The sequence below is a fragment of the Spermophilus citellus genome (assembly GCF_964194105.1).
Source record: "Spermophilus citellus genome assembly, chromosome: 1".
Lineage (NCBI taxonomy): Eukaryota > Metazoa > Chordata > Mammalia > Rodentia > Sciuridae > Spermophilus > Spermophilus citellus.
In genome coordinates this window covers 177,676,130-177,703,475 of record NC_138182.1, presented here as the reverse complement: position 1 = coordinate 177,703,475, position 27,346 = coordinate 177,676,130, and the positions used below count along the sequence as shown (strand labels likewise).

Here is a 27,346-nt window from a genome sequence, read left to right as displayed (position 1 = left end):
GGGAAGGATAGTAGGAGGGAATTCCGGAGGAGGTGGGAGGAGACGGGGGGGTTCCGGTCGGCGCGCGGTTCCGGTCGGACACCCTCGTGGGAGGACCGGTTTTTGACTTGCTGGCGCTGAGAGTGTTAGCGGCTTTTTCAAAATAAAGTTTTGTTCCTGCTTGATTGGCTCGTGATTCTGTGCCCAGCCAAGACTGCGGCATTTGGCGGCCCGTGCGGGGAACGCCTGAAGCTTAGAGGTGAGTAAATTGCTCGCCCCTGAGGGAAGGCGACAGGATGGATGACCTTCTCAGAAAACAATGTGTTCTTGTTTTGATTTATTTTGTTTTCATTTCGAGCTCCCTAGCCCTAGAATTTTCTCAGGCGAACTGGAAAAAATGGTTGGCTCAAGGTTTGAAGTTATTCAGCCCTGAGAAAGAGAAAATTGATACAACCATTGTCTGCTCCGTCTTTGTTTCATTCTGCTTCGGCTTTGTTTTATCCTACCTTATTGGGTTAGGTTATAGTAGATTAGAATCCAATAAAAAACAAACCGAAAAACTGTTAAGTAAATTGTTAGAGGTCCAGACTATGGTAGAAAAAACGCTAGGTCAAGCAAAAGAGAAGGTCTCTCAAGCTAGTCAGACAGAGGAGAATTTAAAGAAAGCAAGCTTAGAGGACAAGCAGCCATCAGGTGGAGAATTACAACAGGAGGTTGCTACCAACTCCGTTCTATCACCAGAGGGCGTAACTCAGCCAACAGCTCCATCTACCGCTGAGCGGCCCTCAACTACCGTAGTTGATGGACGGAATTCTGAGGCAGGACCCCAAAGATTAGCATGCCCTGTACTTGAGCAGGCAGGAGGGCAACGAATTCACCGTGCTTTAGATTTCAAAACAATAAAGCAATTAAAGGAGGCTGTAACGACCTATGGGCCGCAAGCTCCCTTCACAATAAGCATGGTTGAATCTGTTACCAACTTGGACATGACACCAGCAGATTGGGCTAACATGTGTCGATCTGTGCTAAACGGAGGACAATATTTGTTATGGAAGGTTGCCAATGAGGAATTTTGCATGGAGACAGCTAGGCGAAATGCAGAAGCTGGGTACCCTCAAAGAAATATGGACATGCTTTTGGGGAAGGGACCTTATGAGGGTCAAAGACAACAAATTGAATATGACCCTGGTGTGTACGCACAAATTGCTGTAGATGCAGTTAGGGCATGGAAAACTTTACAGGGGCATGGAGACTTACAAGGTCAATTATCTAAGGTAATACAAGGAACTAATGAACCTTATGCTGAATTTGTAGATAGACTTATTCAGTCAGCCTCTAGGATATTTGGAAATACAGAACAGGTAATGCCATTTATAAAACAACTGGCTTATGACCAAGCAAATCGTTGCTGCAGAGAGGTCATTAGACCATGGAGACATGAGGATTTAAACACATATATTAAATTATGTAGAGACATTAATGAACAGGGGCAAGTCTTAGCAGCAGTACAACAGGCTTTAGATGCCAGGCCAAGAACATGCTATAATTGTAATCAAACAGGACATTTTAAAAGGAGTTGCCCCATAAGAGGAGGGTTTAACAAAGCTGGATATCAAAGGAATAGAATACCAGGTATTTGCCCACGATGCCGTAGAGGGAGACATTGGGCTAATGAATGCCGTTCTCAAACCACCATAGAGGGTATTCCGTTATCAAAAAACGGACAAGGACCAAGTGTTTACCCACGATATCGTGGAGAAAGGTATCAAGCTCCATTGCCAAAAAACGGACTAGAGGGCCCAATGCCCCGGGGCCCCAAACCACAAATATATGGGGCAATGGAGGAACCCAACAGCCCCATCAAGGTAGTGCCCAGGACGCATTATCCATTAAATCCCTCATCAGACAAACTAGAGGGAGCGCAGGGCTGGACATCTGCGCCTCTGCCAGAGCAGTACTAACCCCAGAGATGGGAATTCAAATCATTCCCACAGGAGTAAAAGGACCTCTTCCCAAAGGAACAGTAGGCTTATTATTGGGACGCAGTTCTTCTACACTAAAAGGACTTATGATAAGTCCTGGGGTAATTGATCCCGATTATGAAGGTGAAATAAAAATTATAGCTAGTTCTCCAAGAGGTATATCAGTAATTTCACCAGGAGATAGAATAGCACAGTTATTAATAATACCCAGCCTGCATGATAAATTTTCCAGTTGTAATGTAGAAAGAGGTTCCAAGGGATTAGGCTCCACAGGTGTAGATTGGGCTATGCTGTCTTTAAATTTAGATTCTCGCCCAATGCTAAAATTAAAAATTCAAGGACATGACTTTAATGGGCTGCTGGACACAGGAGCTGACCTCAGCATCATATCTCGTCAAGAATGGCCAAAACATTGGCCATTACAACAAGCCACTCAAACGCTTCGAGGCCTAGGAGTGGCAACAAATCCCCATAGAAGTGCTATGGTATTAGATTGGAGGGATCCTGAAGGATGTGAAGGAACTATACAGCCCTATGTATTGGATCATCTTCCTGTAAATTTATGGGGACGAGATGTCCTAGATCAATTAGGATTGACATTAACAAATAACATCAATCCTAACGCGCCCACTACTAGGGCTAAACAAGGCTTTAGGAAAGAAAAAAGATTAAGAGAACAAGAACAAGGTATGACAGCACCTATTCAAATAGATCAAAAAATAAATAGACATGAATTGGGTTTTCAGAAAGGGCCACTGAGACAATCAAAATTACTTGGAAATCAGAAAGACCAGTGTGGGTTCCTCAGTGGCCCTTGACTAAAGAAAAGATACAAGTAGCCCATGACTTGGTCAGACAACAGTTAGCGGAAGGACATATACAACCTTCCGTATCCCCCTATAATACTCCCATTTTTGTCATTAAAAAGAAATCTGGTAAATGGAGATTATTACAAGATTTAAGAGCCATTAATAATGAGATGGTTATTATGGGACCTGCTCAATCAGGGATTCCTCAATTGTCTGCTTTACCAAAAACCTGGCATGTTTTAGTTATAGATATTAAAGATTGTTTCTTTTCAATTCCAATTCATCCCGAGGATAGTCCACATTTTGCATTTACTATCCCTGCACTGAATCATGAAGGTCCTGATCAGAGATATGAATGGAAAGTACTCCCTCAAGGGATGGCTAACAGCCCAACTATGTGTCAAATTTATGTTAATAAAGCAATCCAGCCACTTAGAAACCAAAATCCTGAACTACAAATATTTCACTATATGGATGATGTGTTACTGGCACATAAAGATAAAAACACATTACTAGAATGTTATGCCACACTTACAAATTTATTGAAAAATTATAATCTAGAGATAGCAATAGATAAAGTACAATTAAATCTTCCAATTAATTATTTAGGAGTTCTATTATCCTCAACCATGGTCCGTCCACCAAAAATTCAAATACGAGTAGATCAACTCAAATCACTTAATGACTTTCAAAAGTTATTGGGAGACATAAATTGGATAAGGCCTTATCTAGGCATACCAACAGGAGAGTTAGGACCTTTATTTGATATTCTAAAAGGTCCATCAGATCCAAATTCACCCCGCATGTTAACGCCTGAAGCAAGAAAAGTATTAAAAATCATTGAAACATATATGGAAAATATGCATTTGGATAGAATTGATATAAGTTTGCCTTTATTATTTATTGTACTACCAACAAAAAATATTCCTACAGGAGTATTTTGGCAAGAAGGTCCATTATTGTGGATACATTTATCTTATTCCCCTAACACTATTCTTACTAGATATCCTGAGGCTGTAGGACAATTAATACTCAAAGGAATAAAAGCAGCTAAGGGAGTGTTTGGGATTTCTCCCAATAAAATTATTACTCCATATACTATGGATCAAATTGATGAGTTAGCTAATGAGTTAAATACTTGGGCAATAATCCTGTGTAAAACTAGTGTTTCATTTGATAATCACTTACCATCTAATCCTTTGTTGTCTTTTTGGTCTAAGCATCCTGTAGTTTTTCCAAAAATGACAAGAAAAACCCCTATCATAAATGCTCCAAATATATTCACTGATGGGTCAAACAATGGTACAGCAACAGTAGTTACTCCTGATCAAACTTTTACATTTTTAGTACCCAAACAATCAGCTCAAAAGGTAGAGCTTAATGCAGTATTACAAGCTTTTATGATGTTTAAAGATTCTGTATTTAATTTATTTTCTGATAGTCAGTATGTAGTTAATGCTATTAATTCCCTTGAAGATGCTGGTAGGATTTCCCCTTCCTCTACTGTTTTCTCTTTGTTTTCCGATATACAAAGTCTAATCTGGGACCGAAAAGATCCATTCTTCATAGGTCATATCAGGGCACATACAGGATTGCCTGGAGCCCTTAGTATGGGCAATGAACTAGCAGATAAATCTACACATGACATACATATTTTCTCCACAATAGAAGAAGCTATAAATTTTCATAAAAGGTTCCATGTCAATGCTAATACTTTACAAAAGCGTTTTAAAATAACTAAAGAACAGGCCAGACATATAATAAAACAATGTCAAAATTGTGTGACATTTTTACCACAAGTTAATCTTGGAGTCAATCCTAGAGGACTAATACCTAACCATATTTGGCAGATGGACGTCACACACTTGCCAGAATTTGGAAAATTAAAATATTTACATGTTACAGTTGATACCTCTTCCGGATTTTTGATGGGCTCCCTTCATGCCGGAGAAAAAACTAAAGATGTTATAGCTCATTGCTTACAAAATTTTGCCACTGTGGGCGTTCCAAAACAGTTAAAAACGGACAACGGTCCTGGTTATACTTCCTCCTCTTTTAAACAATTTTGCTCATCATTTGGTATTACTCACATAACAGGAATTCCATACAATCCACAAGGACAAGGCATAGTTGAAAGAGCTCATCAAACTATTAAAATGTACTTATTAAAACAAAAGGAGGGAATTGGAAAGGGGTATATATCCCCCAAAGATAAACTTAAAATAACCCTTTTTACTCTAAACTTTTTAAATTTAGATTCATCGGGACTTAGTGCTGCGGAAAGACATTTGTACCCCAAAAATGTACATAAGCCTAAGGTACTTTGGAAAGATATTCTAACAGGACAATGGAAAGGCCCGGATCCAGTGATAGTCTGGAATCGGGGCGCTGTCTGTGTTTTCCCACAGGATGAACAGCAACCGATTTGGATTCCAGAGAGATTAACTAAAACAATTTCTACAGAAAAAGAAGATGATTTGACTCAAATCCATAACAGCTGACATCCAGAGCTCCAGCTTGGCTATTCTTACATCTGCGACAGTGATTAACCAAGGTTTTTTTTTTTTCAGTATCTATTTTATTATTGCATTTTTCCACATCATAAAGTTCTATTTTATTTTTGAGCTCATACAAACCTAGGTTAATGTTTTTCTGATCAGTTTTATTTTTTGACTGTGTTTTATTTTTTATTTATTTATTTATTTATTTATTTTTTTTTTTTTTTTTTTGACTGTGGAGTTTTTAAACATTGCAATGGAGATTTCACCTAAGTATAGTTACAAGGCCTTTATTTACTATTGTCTTATGTGTTGTATGTTGTGTGCACACTTCTGTTTTGTGTTGTATGTCTGTATGTGTGTATGTCCATATTTCTTATATGAGGAGCGCTCATGAAAAAATGGATCCGAATTTTTTCTTTATTCACGTGATTTATATGGTTTAATTTAAATTAGGTGAACAGCTGTTTATGATTGTTGTTAAAGATGGTTAACAGATCTGTTTGTTTACTAATTTAAATTTGGTAAACGGCTGTTAAGGATTGTTTTTAAAGGAGTTTAACAGATCTGTTTGTTTACTTTCACCTTTTCTTTTTATTATATTTAATAATTCTGTTCAGGATAATGTCTCTTTACCATCATTGCCAGAATTTCCATCTCCATCCCAATTCCAGTGAAGACTGAGATAAAACCAAACTACAGCTTCTATGATAGCTATCACAGTAAACTGTATAAACTGATGCATCAATGAATATAACTCAACAAGTAATGCTATCAAGGACTTGATTTACTTTGGGAGGATATGGACATATTGATAGACTCCTCCAATTTGAACTGCTTGCAGAACTTGCCTGGACTATATATCAGTTGCATACATTGTGAAATATCATCTGGTGCACCGAATTGTGGTACTGCTGGCATATTTTTGCTGATGGTGTCACCAGTGATGCAATTTCCTTGCCAGCTCACCCCATGTTTATTGTGGTAATACTGGCATATCTTTGCTGATGGTGTCACCAGTGACGCAATTTTTCCAAAGGAGCCGTCAATTGGCTTGGTGTCGTGGCATTTCTGTATCCTCCTCCCTTCTACTAGTGATGGTCTAAATTTGGGGGCCAACAGAGGTGAGGCAAAGAACCTCACCCCCCCACTGGCACCAAGGCTAAATTTGGGGGCCAACAGAGGTGAGGCAAGAACCTCACCCCCCCACTGGTGCATAGGCCTATCCACAAGCATGGCTGAATGCTGGACCGGTAGTCAGCGACGGGTTGCTCTGATTACAGTGGATTCAACCTAAGACAGGAAGCTGACGCCTAAAGGTCAGTTCTCCCATGACGGGTAAGAACCATATGTTAAATTGGACAACCTACCAGGCACGGTCCCTAGCCACATTGCTTGTTGCTTAATTAAACAGAAGGGGGCAGATGCTAGGAGCCACAAGCATATATACGATGTATGGCACCTTTGGTTGTAAAGTGACGCCAGCTAGCCACTGAGATGATTATGTTAAAATTTACATTCATATGCAAACTGGACTCCCGCTGTTCACCTTGGCCTGCTACCGGACTCAAGTTACGGGACTTTACGGGACTGCTGGAGAGTTCCCATTGGTTGGGGAAGGATAGTAGGAGGGAATTCCGGAGGAGGTGGGAGGAGACGGGGGGGTTCCGGTCGGCGCGCGGTTCCGGTCGGACACCCTCGTGGGAGGACCGGTTTTTGACTTGCTGGCGCTGAGAGTGTTAGCGGCTTTTTCAAAATAAAGTTTTGTTCCTGCTTGATTGGCTCGTGATTCTGTGCCCAGCCAAGACTGCGGCAGTCATCAGGGTAAGCAATTTCATTTTGCCCCTCTATTCATCTTCAGAGTCTGCCTGACTCCAGCACATACATTCCACTTTTCGTAACAAGTTGGAGCCTAAAGCTGATCCACTCTAGACACTTAGTCTTTTTTGCAGTCATCATCTTCCTGCCTTAAATTTGGGATGGCTCCCAAAGAAAAACCAACCATCCACTCTGCTGCTTACTATTCTAATCCTTACCAAATGAGAAAAAGAAATAGCCAACGTACTATAATAGTGACTTTCTTCTAAGTGAAAAGAGTTTCTTTTTTGGATATAATTTTTAGATCCTGAAAGATTTCAGTGCAAACTGTCAAACCAAAACATACTTGACCAAAAAGACAGGAAGACTTAAATCCTTTATAATGTTTTAGGATGTAAATATATTTTAGATTTATTCCTACATTCAGGTGTCCTTTTTTTCTCAATTTCCAATATCTAAAACTTAACTTTTTCGATTTACTGATTTATATTTTACATATTAAAGGTCATATTTTAATTCTGCTAGAGCTAAAACACTGCTCATGAAATACTTGGCTTATTAGCTTAATATTTATTTTTTTCTAGTAAAACAATTTTTTTTTTTTTTTTTTTTTGGTACTGGGGATTGAATTCAGAGGTGCTTTACCACTGATCTACATCCCCAATCCTTTTTGTTTTTTTTATTTTAGAAACACAGTCTCACTAAGTTGCTTAGGTTCTTGCTAAATTGACAAGACTGGCCTTGAATCTGCAATCCTGCCCAGCCTCCCAAGTTGCTGGGATTACAGGGTGCCACCATGCCCAGCTCAATGAAACAATTCTTAAAATATCAAGTTATTCATTCTTACCTAATACTAAAATTTTATTTGGTATTTTAGAGCAAACTCTTATGTAACAAGCTTTACTTCTAAAAACAATTACAAAATCAAACTTTGAGGGAAAAAGTATTCTTTATTTTTTAAAAAAATTATAATAAAAAAACCTTAACATGGCTTTAACTTTCTGTAACAGAATGTAGGATTGTCTTCAATGTGTATCCTTATTAATGCAAAAATATGCATATCAATGCACTTCACATTTTTAAATATACATGACATTAATGTATTATAGTTCTTCCTTTTTCTTTGGTTTTCACATCAAGTGTACAATATAACATACAATGTAGCATAGCTATTCCTTATGTTGTCACTGGATAAGGATGGTAATACCCAGAAAAGTGACTGTGCTGTCACCAGAATGATTTTGGATCTTGTGTTTTTTTCCACAGTAGACTGATAAAAAGTATTTTTCACTGTGTGAAGAAAAATTGAGATTGTTTAGACAATCAAACTTCCCAGTACAGTGAACATACCAAAAAAAAAAAAAAAAAAAAAAAACACATTTCTGGCAATGTATTACCATCTATCACTTTTAATACAAACTTATTCTTCTTTTACAGTTAAACTGGTAAAGGCTTGGTAAAAGTGTCTTTGCTCAGTGATTTCAGGCATAATAGGCAAAACAACAGCCTACTAATGGTTTATTTCTTTTAATTTGGAAGGGGGGTATGTTTTGTTATTTTATTGGGATTTTAAAACACAAGTGAACAAAGTTGTACTAAAATTTCTCTTTAGGTTTTTCTAGGTTGACACAATGTTTTGTCCAGGGAGACTAAAGGATGCCCAAATATCATGTCTTTAAACAGGAAAATGTTCCAAAGCCCTTCAATCATATTTAATACATAAAAAAGTCTAAAGTAACTTCTAATGCTGTTCTATTATTTGAAGATGCTGCATTTGCAAAAGCAGTTTCTGGGCATAGATAGAATCACTGTTCATTCATTAAGCAAAAGTTATTTTTTTATTTTTTTTTCAGTTGTAGATGGACACCATACCTTTTTATTTTATTTTATTTACTTATTTTTATGTGGTGCTGAGGTTGAACCCAGAGCCTCGCACGTGCTAGCACTCTACCGCTGAGCCACAACCCTAGCCCATTAAGTAAATATTTATTAACTAATTTTATCAAGTACATTTCAGCCCTCTTAGAGTTGCTATTTTTTCAGTAGAGTCTAGACATAAAAGACAAATGTTCTACCATAAATCGGGACATTTTTCATTGTATAAAGCAGCCTCTATTGAATTTGATGTTCAATCCAGTCAAATGCTGCATGAAAACTACTTCAGCTTGGTGTGGTAGCATGTACCTGTAGTCCCAGCTGCTCAAGAATCTGAGGCAGGAAGATCACTAGATCCCAGGAGTTCAAGTACAGCCTGAGTAATAAATCAAGACCATCTCAAAGTAATGATGATAATAAAATAACAGTAACACCCACTTTACTTTTCAAGTTACAATCCCACTCTGAGAAGCAGTTCCTCTTCTGTAAAATGGAGATAATCCCTGTTCACCAATATTATCCCCTTGGGGACCTTAAGGTTCTCTAAATAAAGATCAGTTAGTAATAAAACAGCCATCTAAAGCAGTTGAGACTGCTAGCTCTTGGCTATTAAGTTAACTGATACAACTAGATTATAAGACTTCAATTTAAGTGCCAATCCCAAATTTGGAATGAGACAATTGTCCCACATATTCAAAATAATTAATGGGAAACTTTTACTCTATTGTGGCCTTACTTTTTAATTCCTGGACACTCTTTGGTAAGATCAAGATTTTTCCATCAGTAGACTCTGTAAGAGCAAGGGCAGCATATTCCTGAGACTGCATATGCATTCAGTGCCTAGTCAATTCTGTACCTGTTCCACCGGTTCAGAAGCTCTGACCCATCACAGTATGGGATGACCAAGAACACACCCTTAACTACTATTGCAACTGGGATCCTCTTACTTTAATACCCTCAAACAAGTATCTGAAATACACAGTGTAAAGGTTTTTTTTTTTTCCCCCAACTTAAAATCACATATTGGTTTATTTCCTATCAGGCTTCATTCTATGCATATATTAAGATGTATTTATAAAAAAATGTATACAAAAATACATAATTATTCAGCTCAATATCATACTGTATATACTATTATATGTATATTATTATACTACTTTTTTCAATTAAATATTTTCTTACCAATAAAAATTTTAAAGCTAAGGTTGTAAAGTGGTGGCAAATGAATAGGTGTGATTGGCTCAGGGTTCAATGGTTGTGAACCCAAGGAACAGGGGATCCTGTGACATAACCTGTGGTCAGTCTTCACATAGTATAAAGTTTTGACCATGTTTTATGAACCAGGTGCAAATCTGCTTTTATGTAAATGTCCATTCATTTAAGAGGAGCAAAATATGCTTTTGGCATCATTTCTGGAAAATGATTCTTAAATCATGCTGACTTACATGATTAATAAAGAAACCATATAAGGCATTCACTTATCAAAAAAAGCAAGAATACTGCCAGGCATGTGGCGCACACCTATAATCACAGCAGCTTGTTAGGCTGAGGCAGGAGGATCGTGAGTTCAAAGCCAGCCTCAGCAACTTAGCCAGACCCTGTCTCAAAATAAAAAAGAAAAATGAAAGAAAAGGCTAGGGATGTGGCTCAGTGGTTAAGCACCCCTGGGCTCAATCCTTGGTACCAAGAGTGAGGAAGGGAAAGCAAGGATACTTATTACAGATGAAGAAAGCCGAATATGAGTTTTTGTTTTATAATAAAACAATTATGTGCACTGGAATGCACTGTCGCAAAATGTGTCAAATATATCATTTACCCTGCAAAATGAAGACTGAAAAATTATAAATTAAAAATTAAAAAGACTTTCTCATATTTTGATCTATGAAATAAAAATTCTTCCCCAAACACAACTGATGCACCTTTTTATATTGTAATCCAAACCTTAACAAATAGCCTAATGGGCCAGAAAAGAAACATGAAGAGAGACAGAATGGAGGGAAGGGAGATACATCACTATAAAGCTTTTATTCATTTAATAAATTACTTCTTCAGATGATAGTGCTATGTACAGGGTAGTAGTTATGGCACAGAATATAGAAATTTTAAAGACAGAAAACTGTTTACCTGGATTCAGATTAACCAACTTCAAGTTATTCTGGCAGTCTATATTATTTAAATGTTAAAAATTTCTGGTAAATAAAAGCCACCAAAAAAGTCACAAGTCCAACATTAAAGGAGATCACACATAGATAAAACCAAAACAATAATTGTTCCAGGAGTTGAGTTTTAAATTATATCCAAAATTATAATGTATGCTAAAGAAAATGAGATGAAAATATTTTTGAGTAGCATAACAAGCTGACTTCTTAGTTAAATGTTTTTGTTTTCATGTTTCTGAAATATTCCTTTAATATTTCCTATAAACAAACAAATATTTGGAATAATATAACAGGAATAGGAATAAAATTTTCCCTATTAAAGTTTCCAATTCTAGATAAGAATGTTTGTAGGGTGGAGAATAGCTCAGCTTCTCATATTTGTCTTAGGGTGAATCCTGGCATAGAATCCAACTGGGAAAAAAAAAAATTGTGTTTACTGAGATATATACCAGCTTTTTGTGTGTGTTAAATAATACTGCAAAATACAAAGAAATAGCCTAAAAAGAAGTTTCTTATAAAATAGTTTTCATAACCTAGGTGATTACCTGTGATCTAAGAATTCTTAGATGAGACTCTCATAATCTGGCTGGCTTACTTTAATGACAGCCACCATTTTCTGAATGCCTACTATGTGTCAGACACATCCCTAAGTGCTATGTGTCCTATTTCCCTGAACTGACATATCTTAAGAGACAGAGATGATATTATCCCCATTCACAAATGAGGGAACAGCCTTTTGAGAGGTTAACTTGCCCAAATCAAAAAGCCTGTATTAACATGGCAGAGAAGATAATCTTTTAAATAGGAAAGAATTCCACATATTACAGGGAGTCATGGTAAATTATTTTAGGTATCTAATTTGGACATGGGAACCAAAGACAGGCAACTCGGAAAACTATCCTGCTCAAACTTCCCAATTCTCCAAATATTTTTGTTCTTCTACTTGCTTCATCTTTCTCTCATTATTTTGTTCTATAGAAAGTCAGGGCTTCTAGTATGGTCCTCATAAAAAAGGACAGCAGAAATCCTCCACTGGATGGCCCCACAGGAAGTTTTTTTGTTTGCTTTTAACTTTTTGTGCTTTTTAGAAATGTTCACCAGGGTATGGTACACAGTGTAGTCTATGAAATTCTTTCCCAGACACTGGTAGCAGACAGCTGTACTATATCACCTATGGAGGAGAAATGTAGAAATCTACCTGAAAAGATATACAATGTTTAAATATGAAATGGAGTTATGTGTGTTATTATCTTTGGAAGTTTATTTGGAAGCTATTGTAATAAAGATGGTAGTTAAAATATACCAATCATTCAATTTCTATGTTACCTAGAATTGTCTTTTTCCAATGAAAAATCCTCATTAGCACCTCAAGCCAATGTTTCAAGTCATTGGGCTCCCCATTGCAATCTCTGAAACCTTGGGCCCAACCACACACTCATGCCTCTTTTAGGAAAACTTGAAAAATAAAATTATCCAGATAGGAATCTTTGGATTTGTTAGTGTTTTGTTATCGTAAATAATTAAGACTTGACAGGATTATAGAAAAGAAAAATACGAGTCTGCTTCTTCCAGATATAAAGTCCCTGTTTTTCCAACCATAGATCACTTTCCTATTTCTATTATTTTTTCTTGAAACTTCTTATGCACCCTCAAACTCATCCTTTAATTTGGAAAATTACTGAATTCTAATTACAGTGTTCAATTTGATATAGTTTTGCTTTTTTTTCTGAAATACTGGTGTTTTTCTCCTGAAAAACTTTTGGCTTGCTATCCCCTTTGTAATGCACTTTGAAGATGGCTGACTTCTCCTCATCCTTCAGTCTTGGTGTAAATGTGGCCTCCTCCTTCTTATATCACCCTACACAGTGTCTTATCAGTGTCCTTTTTTCACCTTCATGGTATATATAGTTCTTTTTCATGTAGTTTTTAAAAACTTATTGGTAATCTACATACTCACCTCCACTCCTCTAATATATATTAAATGGAAGGTCTAAAGCAGCACAGACCTTTCCTTTCGCTTTTATCAAAAACATAGTAAATGGCTGGGTGCAGTGGCCCACACATGTAATCTAAGCAACTTGGGAGGCTGAGGCAAGAGGATCTTAAGTTCAAGGCCAGCCTCAGCAACTTAGCACTTAGTGAGACCCTGTGAAATAATAAAAATTAAAAATAAAAAGCAACTTAGCAAGTCCCTGTCTCAAAATAAAAAAGGCAGGAGATATGACCAGTGGATCCCTGGATCCAATCCCTAGTACCCACCCCACTCCTCGAAAATGCAACAGAGGTATAATAAATGTGGTAAATGGATATTCAGTTTTTATTGTCACTTCTGTTTCTTAAATATTGCCTGAAACAGTAGAGTGAAATGAGAAGTGGCAGTTCCCAAGTCAGATCTAGGTACAAATCCCAGCTCTGCTATTCACTAAGCTAGTGATATAACTCCTCTGGCCCTCAGTTTCTAAAACCATGAAATGGAAATATTACTTACCCCATATTGTTTGAGAAGACAAAATGAGAAAATATGATGATTATATAGAACACAAAAAAACGTTAAGTATTGCTGGCATGAATATCAATTGATAAAAAACTGGGGTGATGGACATTTTTTTCAACTTAAAAAGATGCATACCCTTTAACCTAGCAATTCTACTCACAGGTTCATTCTAGAGATATCCAATACTTCTACAAAGCATAAATATACTCATATCAGCATTATTTATAATTACCCCAAACTAGGAACAATCTAAAGACCTACAACTGCAGAATAAAGAAAGTATAGTATATTCATACAATGAAAGATAAATGGCCACAAAAATGAATTGAATTACAAATACAGTATAAATGAATATCATAAGCTATGAGTGAATAAAATATAACAGTTGCCTGACATGCTGACACAGTAGCCCAAGGTATTCTGGAGGCTGAGGCAGGAGGACTGCCTGAGCACATGAGTTCAATAACAACTGGGCAAAATAGCAAGAGGCTGTCTCAAAAAACAAATATTCCATTCATACAAAGTTTCAAAGGAAGACAAACTAAACTAATAGCCTCCAGGAATACACTCAAAAGTGTTTAAAAAAAAAAAATCAAGGCCAAGACTCAAGGATGTGATCACCATTAAGTCACGGCAATGGCTACTTTGTGGGACAATTAGAAAGGGGTGCACAGAGGATTTCAGGGGTACCAGCAAGTGTAATTCTTGGTCTGGATGGTAATTACATGTTTCCACTAGAAAAGTTATATATTTATTTTTTATGTTCTTTTTTATATTCCACAATAGAAAAGATTAAAGATTAAGAAAGAATATGTATTAAATACATAGTATATTACCTGCCATTAACTGAGTAAGAGCTTGATAAACTTTGGCTATCACTATAAACAACTAAAGAATGATGAATTAGTGCCACTTGACCATTTGAGTTTAAAACTGGATGTTAAACAAATTTATAAAAACAAACACTGCAAAACATCATTAATATAAGTTCATACTATTACATAGCTTGTACAGTATAATGCAAAATTGGCAAACTTTAAAATTTATCTCTGTATGAATAAAACAAAAGCACTGTTTTTCACATATAAATATGATGTCAACCTCTGCACAGCAGTAATAAAGGGTTTCACTTGTGCCATCAGCAGGTTATTATAGCACAACGTGCATGGCTTTGAAAAACCAGTGATCACACAGCTAGAAATATTTTGCAATTTTTCTGGCACAAAAAATTTACTCAATAAATGACAAACTCCTTCCTTCCCGATTGACCTTAGTGGCAATGTCATCCACTTTACAAACTCATTTACATTAATGCTAAATTTTAAGAATGTTTAAGGGGCTGGGGATGTGGCTCAAGCGGTAGCGCGCTCGTCTGGCATGCGTGCGGCCCGGGTTCGATCCTCAGCACCACATACCAAAGATGTTGTGTCCGCTGAGAACTAAAAAAAATAAATAAATATTAAAAATTCTCTCTCTCTCTCCTCTCTCACTCTCTCTTTAAAAAAAAAAAAAAAAAAGAATGTTTAAGAACAAGTGATCAGACTTCTGGGACCAGCATTATTGAGGCAAATTAAATCACAGTTACTGATGGTGAGAAGGGTGGAAAGCTTTATTTCAGGGTACTGTTAATATACAAAAATGTATTACTATTTTTGGCTGGCAACTTATGGTTGATTTAAATAAACCCAAAATCATACATAAAAAATGCCAAAGTTTATCAAAAAATCTATTTACATCCTAAACGCAAACTTTTTGACTAAAATATTAATGCATACATATGCAAATGTGTATGACAAATTTGTATGACAAAGGTGGTTTTATTCTAACAATTGTTCGAACCAATTTTTTTTTTTTTAAATCAAGTACTAGCAAATTGTATCATCCCCCAACTACCAACATTTCCTATCCGTGCTGTCGGTGATTGGTGTATTCAGTGTAATGCTCCCCATACAGACTACTCTTTCAAAACAAAGTATTGTTTTACAGGAATCCAATCTGCTCTGGTTAACAATGCTCTATTAATATCCAGTGGCATTAATGCAAAGCTCAAAACTCAAGTACCAGAGATAAAAGTGGATGGTGTGACCATGTGACTTTACAATGAACCAAGTCAGAACTGCTGACTGCAGTCAAAGAATTCAGTCCTCTACCTAGCCCATCATGTTCTTTACTAACCATTCAAGAATGAATTACAACAGGACACGTAAGAATAACATAAATTGTGCTTTGCTTGAAACCTCACACAACTTGCTAATGCCAACAAAGAAAAAATTTGAAACATTTTCATTCAAATTACCAGAAAATTTATACGTTCTGGTTCCAATTAATAATATAGCTGTGTGATTTACATTTCAAATTGTTGGTATTTAAAAAAAAAATAAGAACCAAAAGTGGGGAAAGAGAAATACATTACTAGCAACATCAGAAATAGAAACATCATTTCCAGCATCAGTAATGGAAAAACAAGATGCATGGAAAAACTGTGATAACAAAAACTACATTTAGTATAAATCTAATACATAACTTGCACTTGGTATTTCATGCATTTCTGATAGGAATAGATAATATATCTCACCAAGTATATCATCTTTCCTCTTTTCAATAAGGGAACTGAGAGTCAGGATGGGAAATCCTTTTCCTACATGTCACAGAACTATTAAATGGGAATAGCCAAGTTTTAAATCCCTGGTTGACAGCTCAACTATATGTGCATGGACACTCAGGGCAAATGGAAAAACGCAAGACAACAGCCAAAGACAATGAGAAAATTTTGAAACAGAGAAAAAGAACACACCATGTACAGTTATCTAACTTCTTAACCAGAAATGAGGGAGGTTAGAAGACACCAGAACAATATGCTTAAAGGGCTGAAAAGAAGGTTGTGGCTCAGTGGTAGAGCGCTCGCCTAGCACACATTAAGGCACTGGGTTCAAACCTCAGCACCACATAAAAATAAAATAAAGATACTGTGTTGACCTATAACTAAAAAATAATTTTTTTAAAAGAAAACCCTGTCAACTAATAAGTTTATATACAGCAGAACTACCCTTCAAAACTCAAGTAAAAGTCAGTTGCAGACTTGTAATCCCAGTGACTCAGAAGGCTGAGGCAGGACAAATTCAAAGCCAGCCTAGGCAACTTATTGAGGCCCTAATTAACTTACCAAGACCTTGTCTCAAAATAAAAGATAAAAAGGGCTGATGATGTGGCTCAGAGTTAAAATGCCCCCGAGTTTAATAGTTCAATTCCCAGTTAAAAACAAAAACAAACTAACAAAAACTGAAGTAAAATAAAAACATGTTCAGATAAATAAAAATTAAAGAGAACTTGTTGGCAGCTCACCTCTATTACAAGTACTTAAGGAAGCAGTATCAAATGGATACATAAATCTCTAGGAAATGAAAAACAATGGAAATATGTGTGTATGTATGCATATATACATTCATGTATTCTTTTCTCTCTTTTTAAAAGCTATACAACTGCTTAAAAAACATATTACTGGATTTACCATTTATACAACAATAAGGATTCTGAGGAAAGTTTTCTACTTATTAGCTAAAGATATTCATTACACTTAGTAGAACAAGCACTAAAAAGAAAAATGCAAAGAGATCACTAGAAAGTCAATAGAACTAAATGGAATACTAAAAAATTTTTTTAAAAAATCAGCACAAAAGATGGCAGGGAAAGGATTAGAGAAACAAAACAAATGAGATAGCCAACTTAATTATAAGTAAATCAAAACAAATGTAATGGACTAAACAGTATACAGAGGAAAAGGCAAATTATGGTGTGGGAAGCCACTTTGAATGACTCCTGCCTTCCATCCTGAAGAGAGAGGCCTTGACCATCACTACATTTCATAGTGATCTGGGCGTTGTCCCAGTTCAGGAAGTTGAGGGCAGTTCAGGAAGTTGAGTCTTCAAATGTAGGCAATGCCCCCTGGGTTGAATTACATTGGCCTGTCCCTTGTAACCCTGCCCCTTGTGGTCTTTTTTGGATGGAACTTTCTAAGAACAAGGGTCTCCCTCCCACCAATAAAAACCCACTTCTTGCTCTTTCTTGCCAGCCTCTTGTGACTTTCTCTTGCTCTCCTATTTGGGGAGCCTGAGGCCAAGCGAAAAGCCATCCTGAAGCTTGTTTAAAGGTAATGTGTGTGTGTGTGTTTTATTTGGTGTCCATGGAAATTCATGAGCGATCTTAAGTTCAGCTGCCCACCCAGGTCGGGGGCAGCATTATGGTACATGTACCTGAGAGTATTTTATAAATATTCACCTAAATAGAAGATTGCTTTAGGTGACATACAAAACTTTCATTCTCTATTTACTAATAAGTGCACATTTATAAAGTGGGATATAAAATTACAGTTTAAAATTATGCACAAAGGAGCTGGGGATGTAGTTCAGTGGTACAGTGCTTGCATCCACATGGCCCTAAATTCTAGCCCTCAATCCACAAAAACAAACATACATAAAAATGCAAAAATGTTAAAGGTTTGATATTACTTTCTTTATTTTCCAAACTTGCTCTATTATTTTCTCTCCATAATAAAATAATAAATATTTTGTCATGGTTTGGATTCAGAATGTCCCCCAAAGTCTCGTGTGTTATTAAAGGCTTGGTCCCCAATGCAGCAATGTTCAGAAGTGGAATTTGGAGGAAGGTACTAGATCACGAGAGCTCTAACTTCTCTAACCTCATCAATGGGTCATTCACTGACAAGATTCGGTGTTACCGGGAAGTGATGGAAAATGAAAGAGGTAGGACCTAGACAAAGTGAGTGGGACCACTTTGGGGGTATGCCTTTGGGGACTACATCTTATCCCTGGCTACTTCCCACCCACCACTTCCTGGCTGCCATGTGCTAATTACCTTTTCTATACTATGCCCTCTGCCATGATGTCCTACCTCAACTCACAGGCAAAGCAATGGAGTCAGTGGACCATGGATTAAAACCTCTGAAACCATGAGCCAAAATAACTCTTTCCTCTTTTAAGTTGTTTCCTCAAATGTTTTGTCATAAAGACAAATGGCTAACACATTTTAAGTAAGTACATTTAAGCATACAATCTTTGTGATGTTTTTATTTTAAACTAAAATTCTGAGATTAAAACTATTGACTAAAGAAAATAAATTCACATTTTATTATCCAAAGAAAAATTCTTCCTCTGAAATCGAGAGTAGCTTATCATAAAATTTGATTTCTAAAATAGTAAAGCTTAAATATTTATGCCTGGAACCATTAAGTTCTATAAGACATATATCAACACCCAATAATTTCAAATGAATTCATCAGGAGTTAAACTCAACAATTATTGCTTGTAAGTCTGACTTCTATAAAAATTTTAATAGGCCACTTTAAAAAATAGACGTTTTCCTTAATACCTCACCTTCCCTAATATCCTGTGCCTGCCACTTACTTGCTGTGAGACTTCAGTTTTAAGTTGCTACTAACCTGAGTTTGTCTATTTGTAAATTACCTGGTATGCAAGGTTGTTCCTAGCCAAAAGAGAGCTTCTGAACATGGCAGATATTTAATAATTAGTAACTTAATTCAATTCAGGATATACTTATCTAAGAGTTGAAGCCAGATCTGACAGTTACTATTTGTCTATTACCTGTCTGCATTAGAGTATCTCAAATTTGAAAACCAGCACAAAGAACACAACTATGTACTACCATTGTAGGGACAAAACCCTAGGTTTTTATCATATATTACAAAGATCTACACTACTAAGGTTCTCATTACTCTTCTATCAAGTGTCTTACCACTTCAGTCTTGATTTCCTTTATCACAAACATCTCAGGGTCTTAGTGTCTGCTGTTCCTGTGCCTAGAACGTTCTTCCTGATATTTGCATGATGTCATGGTTTAGATAGTTGTCCCCCAAAAACTCATGTGTGAGACTATACAAGAACAGTAAGAGGTAAAATGATCAAGTCTTACCTAATCAGTACATTAAACCACTTAAATGGATTAACTGGGTGATAACTGTAGGCAAGTAGGATGTGGCTGGAGATGGGTCATTGAGGGTATGCCTTTGGGGCTCATATTGTTGAGTGTGTTGAGCTGAGTAATACTGTACTTCCCAACAGTTGTGTCCTGAGCTACCTCTATCTGCCACACCCTTCTGCCATGACATTCTACCTTTGCCTTAGGCTCAGAGAAATGATGTTGGTCATCTATGAACTGAGATTTCTGAAACCGTGAGCCCCAAATACTTTTCCTCTTCTAAAATTGTTCTTATCAGGTCTTTTGGTCAAAGTGATGAAAAAGCTGATTTATAAACACATGGGATGATCCCTCACTCCCTTCTAGTATGTGCCCCCATATCAGAGAGGTTTTCCTCAACTACTCTGAAATACCACGACTGCAGTCATTTCTATCTAGCCATCTTTTTTTTACCCTGATTTAATTTCTTCACAGTACTACATCTGATCTATTTGTTTATTGTGTCCTACAACTAGAATGAAAGCCCCATGACTTTGTTTTGTTCACTGCTATATTCCCCCACTTCTAATGATGCTGTTGTTGATGCTCTGTAAGGATTTGATGAATAAGAGAATTCACATTCATCTCACTTCAGCATGGAGCCAACTTAATAAGTACTATGGACTTCCCAAACACATATATGAAACATAATTAAGAATCACTGAAAGCAAAGACACTAAATGTGTAAGAACCAAAAAATTCAATTTTGTTGCTTTAAGTTCCAGTCTCACAGGACTGAGAGTATTAACACAAATACATATCAAGAAGACATCAATTATGATTAGACACATAAATATATTTTTGCCATATTTTATATCCCCAAATTTATTTTTCCTTCTACCCAGGTAGTCATTTGGTATGTATTTAGGGAATGTATCCAGTTTGTGTAAGCCAGACTTCAGTGGCCACTGGCATGGATTTAGCAGCCCGTAACAAAATTGTGAAACAGGACAAATCTGACTTTTCCCCATATAAGGGTTCCAGCTTTACTAAATTCTGGAAATTACTCCTAGATACTTCCCCATGTGACATATTCTTATGCCTCCAGGGTGACCTTCAAGGAATCAAGCAATTCCTGAAGTAATTAGTAGGGTGTGGAATTTTTTTCCCCAGAATCAATACCACCCACCCAAAGAAGCAGCTCAGTGTTCGAGGTGATATCACAATTGTTACTTAAAGTCTTTTATTAAGTGCTGATAAGAATTGCCCACCCTCATCCATTCAGTGAACAAATCTTTTTGGAAATAAATGAGGCATAAACTCAGATTCTAGTTAAGGAGTTAGTTGCAATATCAATTACATCATCACAGGTATTCCTTGTTTCTATTCATTATGTAATCATTCAACTCTCGGGGTGTCAGTGTGGAGGGGTGATGGTGATCATATCTCCAACTCAACATCCCTGCTAGGCTTAGACCAAGTCTGGGTAATAGGCACAAGATAAGAAAGAAGAATCTGAAGACACAGGCTTCTGGCATTAGAGTCAAAAAACTCAAGAGTGAAGTCCAGCTCTACTTCTTTTAATGAATACCTATTAAGCAATATCTTCAGTGTCCATGAGACCATTTTATCATAAGCAAAATGTGTAAAAACCTATTTCTTAGTAATTAAATGAAAAACTAACAAGTGCAGAGAAGCATTAAAAATAACATAGCTACCTTCTTTACCTTTCCTTTATTAAGGAGAAAGGCAAAAATAGGCCACATACAATGAATTCACACAACACTGGCAAAAGATTCCCAAGTCTAGGCCTAAGGACAAATGCAAAAGTAGTGCAACCCTTAAAGAAAAGAAAGCTTTAATAATGCTCTAGGGTAGGGGTATAGTTCATTGGTAGAGCCTTTTAAATCTAGTAAGAGCTAGTATAAATATTCACCACTCCATTTTTCCATCTTTGATAATCTTGATTCCTATCATACATGTTAAAGTTGCCCATCAAATACTTCACTGGTATTCCCCACTTTTTATTTCTTCCTATAGCAGCAGAAATTATTACTTTGGTTTTACTTTTTGCAGTTTTGAAGAATTTCTGCCTTTGTAAAAACTCTTTTCTCTCTGGGTATGGTAGTGCATTCCTGTAATCCCAGCAGTTAGGGAGGTGAGGCAGGAGGATGGCAAGTTCGAGGCCAGCCTCAGCAATTTAGCAAAACCCTAGCAACTTCGTAAGACGTTGTCTCAAAATAAAATTTTTTTAAAAAAGGGACAAGGATGTGGCTCAGTGGTTAAGTGCCCCTAGGTTCAATCTCTAGGCAGCTATCTGTCACTGGTCTGGCAGCTCAATCTCTAACATACCTATAGGTGTTCTAAATGTCCAGTCCCTCTTCTCTTACCTACCCATTCCCCCTAATACTTTTGTCTATCTATACACACGTGTACACATACACTCTCTAAGGATTTGATGAATAAGAATATATATGGAAAGAAAAGAGAGAGGCAGATATATATATATGTATGTATATAATTTTTTTTGCCTTCCTCCTCCCAATGACTCTTTAATAAGATGTCTTAGAGTCTATTCAAACAATTCTTTCTGTCCATCACCCCAAATCTATTCTTCCTCTCATCTCTCCCACCTCAGGCAACAATGCCACTACCTATTTAGTTATTCAAGTTCAAAAAAATCTGAGAATCATCTTCTCTCTGTTCTGCATCCAAGCCAGCCATATCCAATCTGTTCTGTCACCAACCCTTATTATTTTTCAATTAGACCACTGTGACAGTTCGAGTCTCCCTGCTTTCATTTTTTACCCTTGCCAATCCACTCTACTCCCAGCAGCCAGCAAAATGGATCCTGTTGCTCCCTCATACATAATCCTTCATAGCTGCCCATTACATTTATAATTAGATATACCAGCCTCTCATTAGGTCTTTGAACATATCACAATTTTACATCTATCTTTTTATTTGCTCTTTTTTTTTGTCATCAGGTTCATTCAGGTTCAAGCATCAATGTCACACTTACACCTTCCCAAAACCCAATTAAAATTAGCTCCTATTACATCTTCACTAGCAAAGTTTACTTTTATTTCATGTAGCTCAGTGGTATTTCATTTATAACATAGTATTTCATTTATAAATATGTAATTTGTTCAACTATTTGGTTAATGTCTGTCTAGGCAGAAGCAGTATCTATTTTGCTAATCACTGCATCATCCTTCATCCCATGGTATCACAGTCATGTAGCCAACATCTAACACATCCCTTTCCCAAAATAATATTTGATAAAAGAGAGACCTCATGAGTCTTGTTTCTAGAATGGCTGCTTAACACAGCAAGCTACACCAAGGATATTTGTTCCTCTACAGTTGGACATTTGGGCAAAATACTTTTAAAAGGTCAGTGTTGAGTAATGAAAGAAATTCAAGTGAAAGACAATATAATTCTTTTTCCTAACAAGTTTTTGGAGCACTTACCTTTGACTTCTTTCATAGTTCCTAGCACAGAGTTAGACATGATAGATACTAAAGCACTTAGTGACCAGAGTATTAACAATCAATCAAAAGCTAGAATTAAATGTTACAGAAATTCTAAATATTACAGTTCACTAAGGAATGGAAACATTATAGATGGTTTTACAGAGATAGAAGTCAATCTAGACAGAGTAGAAACAACTTTTAGGGATCTAGCCAACCCAATTTATCACACTCCCTTGCCTGCCCCCCTTCAACAGTGGTGTATAGGCATATTTGTACTACCTAATATCACACCTATTTCTTTAACCCATCTGCTAAAATTCTAAGCAATTTATCTTCAATATGTGTTTAAGTTAACCCTACCAACTTCTTCCAGAGTCCAGAAAAAATCTTGATTGGGGACTGAGGATGTAGCTCAGTGGTAGAATGCTTGCCTAGCATATGCAAAAGAAGGTTTAAAAAAAAAAAAAAAAAAAACTAAAAAAGTTAGCCCAGGATGGTTTATGCTGTTAATTCCAGGGGACCTGGAGGCTGAGGTAGGAGGATCGCAAGTTTAAAGCCAGTCTCAGCAATTTAATGAAGCCCTAAGCAACTTGGCAAGATCCTGTCTCAAAACAAAAAAACAAGAAGAGCTGGTACCAAAAAAGAAAAGAAAGAAAACTAAAGAATTGATCATACTACCTGTTGCATAAAGCAAACCCTAATTTTAACATTTTATATAATATATTCATCCCAATGACTTGGAAGGCTAAGCAGGAAGACTGCAAAGTTCAAGGCCAGTCCCAACTTACTCTGTCTCAAAAAAAAAAAGAAAAAGAAATCTATGTGTGTGTGTGGTGTGTGTGTGTGTGTGTGTGTGTGTGTGTGTGTGTATGATATAAATATACATATTCATCTAAAAATGAAGTAATTAAGATAATATAATATTGATATATCAGAGTTTAAATTTTGCCCTTTTTGAAGGGCCAATATGAGTGGAACAAAAACTGCACTAGCCATTATTTTCAGGTGCTGAGCATGGCCCTCTATTTTTATTGCACTTTTTCCCTAGTTGAGGAATCCAAGGCTGAGGGGTTGGATAAATTTTTAAACTATCATACAGCTAACAGCACAAGTCTTCTCTTTTTTAGATGAACAAAAATGCCAAAAACAAAAATGCAAATACAACTTCAAAATAAAACTAAAGTCTTGAAGAACATAAAGTGCTTTGTTAGTGGCAGAGTTTTAAATTAAAAAAAAAAAAAAAAAACAACTTCCAATTTAAAGTCTTCCTAGAATTTATGGGTTAAATACAGATTGGCTTGACTGCTAAACTACTTGGACTTGGTTAAATAAATCTGAAACATATTTGTATTATATTTTCAATAGCAAAAATGCTCTAAGAAAAGGAATATTACCAACCCCATATCTATTGTTATTAACACAGATTTGAAGTGCTGAAAAAAGATTGGAAAAAATAAACTCCAGAAGTTTAAACACTTAAAGAAGTGTTTTAGAAATTGTTTCGCTTTTGATGACAAAATACCACAATGAAACAACAGAAATAGTATTATCTAAACCTAAATGATGTCAGGCTTTTAAATAATCAATAAGCTGTCAGAGATGGGACCTATGCAATTACATCAAATTGTGAATATTACTTTTACATTAGGACCAGTCCAGTCTTGTATGAAATAAATATATGCAATCAAATAATCATGTCAAAAAGAAATCACACACTTAACACACTAAATAGATTTAAACTTTTCCACACAATGATCATTTCAATCTATGTGGTACCAACTCTGCCCACATCAAATTCCATCAATGTAGTCATTATAGACTTGCATGGGCAGACTCCAAGTAATCCCCACCCATAAAAATTGTTAAATATTAACCGAGTGTCAAAAGCATCAATGTTATTTCAAAATAATGGTTTTGAACCTTGAAGAAACATGTCTAATGGGCTCTTAAAAATATAATTACTGAAGTCACTCACAAGTGTAAGGGGACAGTTTTCTCTTTACCAAAGTATGATCACTTGTGCAAACACTCCAGATGGTCTTTCTGAGCATTCTTCAGAGAAAAATCAATTCTCCTGTCCCAGCCATCGCACCCCCACCCCGCCTTTTTCTTTAATGACTTGCTTGTTTGTCAAAGTTTTCTGATATAGAGCACCCTTCCAAAAGGTTTACAAAAAAAATTAATTTGTGCCATTATTAGGAATGTCATATCCCAAGATTCAAGATTCCTATAATCCTCTGAACTTTCAAGATTGCAAAATTTTGAGCTTAATAATTCATAGACCACAAACACACCCTATTAAGATTTTCCTTCAAACACCACCAACTCATAGGCTCTCTAATGGGTGTACATAAGCCATACGCTACAATCTAAAAAGACACAGATGGTAGGTGCTCTCCGCCCTCTCCCCAGAGAGGTCCTCACCTAAACCTCCTGCACACTCCCTTCGCAGGGCCCACAAACAAAACTATAAACTCAGTGAGGTGGTAATTGTCAAGCATGGGTGAGAAAGACAGTGTACACGACGTAACTGGACAGGGAAGGTTGTTAAACTAAACGCAGCCCTCTCCAGTATCACGTAACCAGCCTAACCCGCTGCAGCAAACTTTTAACAGATTAAGTTACATTCCACTGCAATTCCACCCCTGACAGCTGAATCCAGAGATGCCAGCGAGCCAGGCTGTCCATTCCCGCCACCTCACCCGGGAGAGTCGGTGGCCACATCCTGCGGTCAGCACGCACCAGAGGATGGGAGGCGGGGAGAGCTCACCTTTTCCAGCTCGTCGTGGAGTTCTGCCAGGCTGGGCCTGAGCAGCTTCTCGCCCAGCTGCGCGGCTGTGTGCCGGTAGTGATCAATCCTGGGCACCGCGTCCATGGTGTTGTGGCCAAAGGTGCGCAGGTAGTAGGTGTTGGTGTGGGTATCATAGTAGTAGTGCTGGTGATGACCACTGCCGCCGCCCGAGTGCAGGCTGCTGCCCTCGCTCAGCACTGTATCCCCGCCGTTCTGGAAGCTCACGTTGGGCCCATCGCCTCCGACCCCCGCCGCATCCGACAGGCTGTCGTCCGCAGACGAGGAGGCAGCCGGGTCCACGAAGTTCACACGGAAGCGGCCCTTGGCTTCCTCGCTAGCCTTGGCGGACCCGCTCTCACCGCTGGTTTTCCCGTCCGCTGGGGTCTCCTTGCTCCCTGCCTCTGCCCTTGTTCCAGCCGCTGCGGCTGCTGCGGCCGCCGCCGCTGCCGCCGCCGCGGCCCGCCCAGCGTTCTCAGAAACCAGGTCCACCTGGAAGCGGCTCTGACTCGGGGTGGGCCCCAGGGGTCTCCCCAGCCCGTCCCCGGCCGCCGCAGCGCCCGCACCGAGAACTCTACCGCCGCCCCGGCTCGCAGTCGCAGCATCCTCCGGCACCGAGGGCACTGCCGTGCCGGGCAAGTCCACCTCGGCCGCGGCCAGCGGCGTCTCCACGACCCCGGCCAGCCTTGGGGCGCCGGGGGAGGGCGCCGTGGGCCCCGGCTCCATCGCCGCCCGACCCTCGGCGGACCTGAAGAATCTGGCGAACGTTGCGGACTGCTGCGCGTCTCCGCGATCCCGGCCGGCAGTGGCTGTGGCTGCAAGGTAAGGCGAGGAAGCTGCTCTCCCTGCCACTCGCCCGGGCGAGCAGTCAGCCGCCAGCACCCGAGCCAGGCGCGAGTGCTGTGGGCGCGGGGCTGTCCGCTGTTTAAAGGCTCGGCGGGGCCGCAGCGGCGGCTCCGGCTGCAGCACGCGGGAGGCGGGGCCCGCGGCTCCTCCGCCCCTCAGCCCGCCCACCCGCGGTCCCGCAGTGGCGCGCGGCGGACGCTCCCTTGGTACCGCGGCCTTCCCGGGTTCCCGCACGACCCCACGCGAGAGCCGCCCGCGCGAGGGTGGCTTTCGGCCCCTAGGCGTCAGGCCGCCGGCAGCGCCAGCAGCGCGACCAGGGAGCAGGCGTGGCTACATGCCGCCTCACCGCAGTGGCCGGGAATATATCCGCGCCGCTACCTCCTCTTCCGTCGCCCTCCTCCCACCTCTCCACCCTCCCCCGCCGCGCTCTGCGAGGAAGAGGAGCGGGGCCCCCAGGCCGCCTCCCGGTCTCCCCGCCCCAAGGCGGCGCGTCAGCGGGCCGACTGCCCGCGCCGGGGGCCACGGACAGCGTGTGGGCGCTGGCACGCCGGTCACGGATGCTACCAAGGCAGCTGCCACCACAGCGACGGCTTTAGGGGTTCTTCTCGCTTTTTCTTTTTTTCTTCTTTTCCTTTTTTTTTTTTTTAATTCTGAGTTCGCAGTGCTTGGCTAGGCTGGCGAGATCTCGCGA

At 38.5% G+C, this 27,346-nt stretch overlaps 1 protein-coding gene across 2 annotated transcripts in view; it reads right to left on the bottom strand.

The window, feature by feature from the left end:
• Window positions 1-26,670, bottom strand: part of SLC12A2 (solute carrier family 12 member 2) — a 95,083-nt gene extending 68,413 nt beyond the window's left edge. For both annotated transcript variants that reach the window (XM_081283039.1, XM_081283040.1), the window contains exon 1: window positions 25,792-26,670. In XM_081283039.1, coding sequence (XP_081139165.1) covers window positions 25,792-26,535 — 744 coding nt within the window. In that variant the 5' untranslated portion in view covers window positions 26,536-26,670. The remainder of the gene's footprint in view (window positions 1-25,791) is intronic.
• Between the last annotated feature and the right edge of the window lie 676 nt (window positions 26,671-27,346).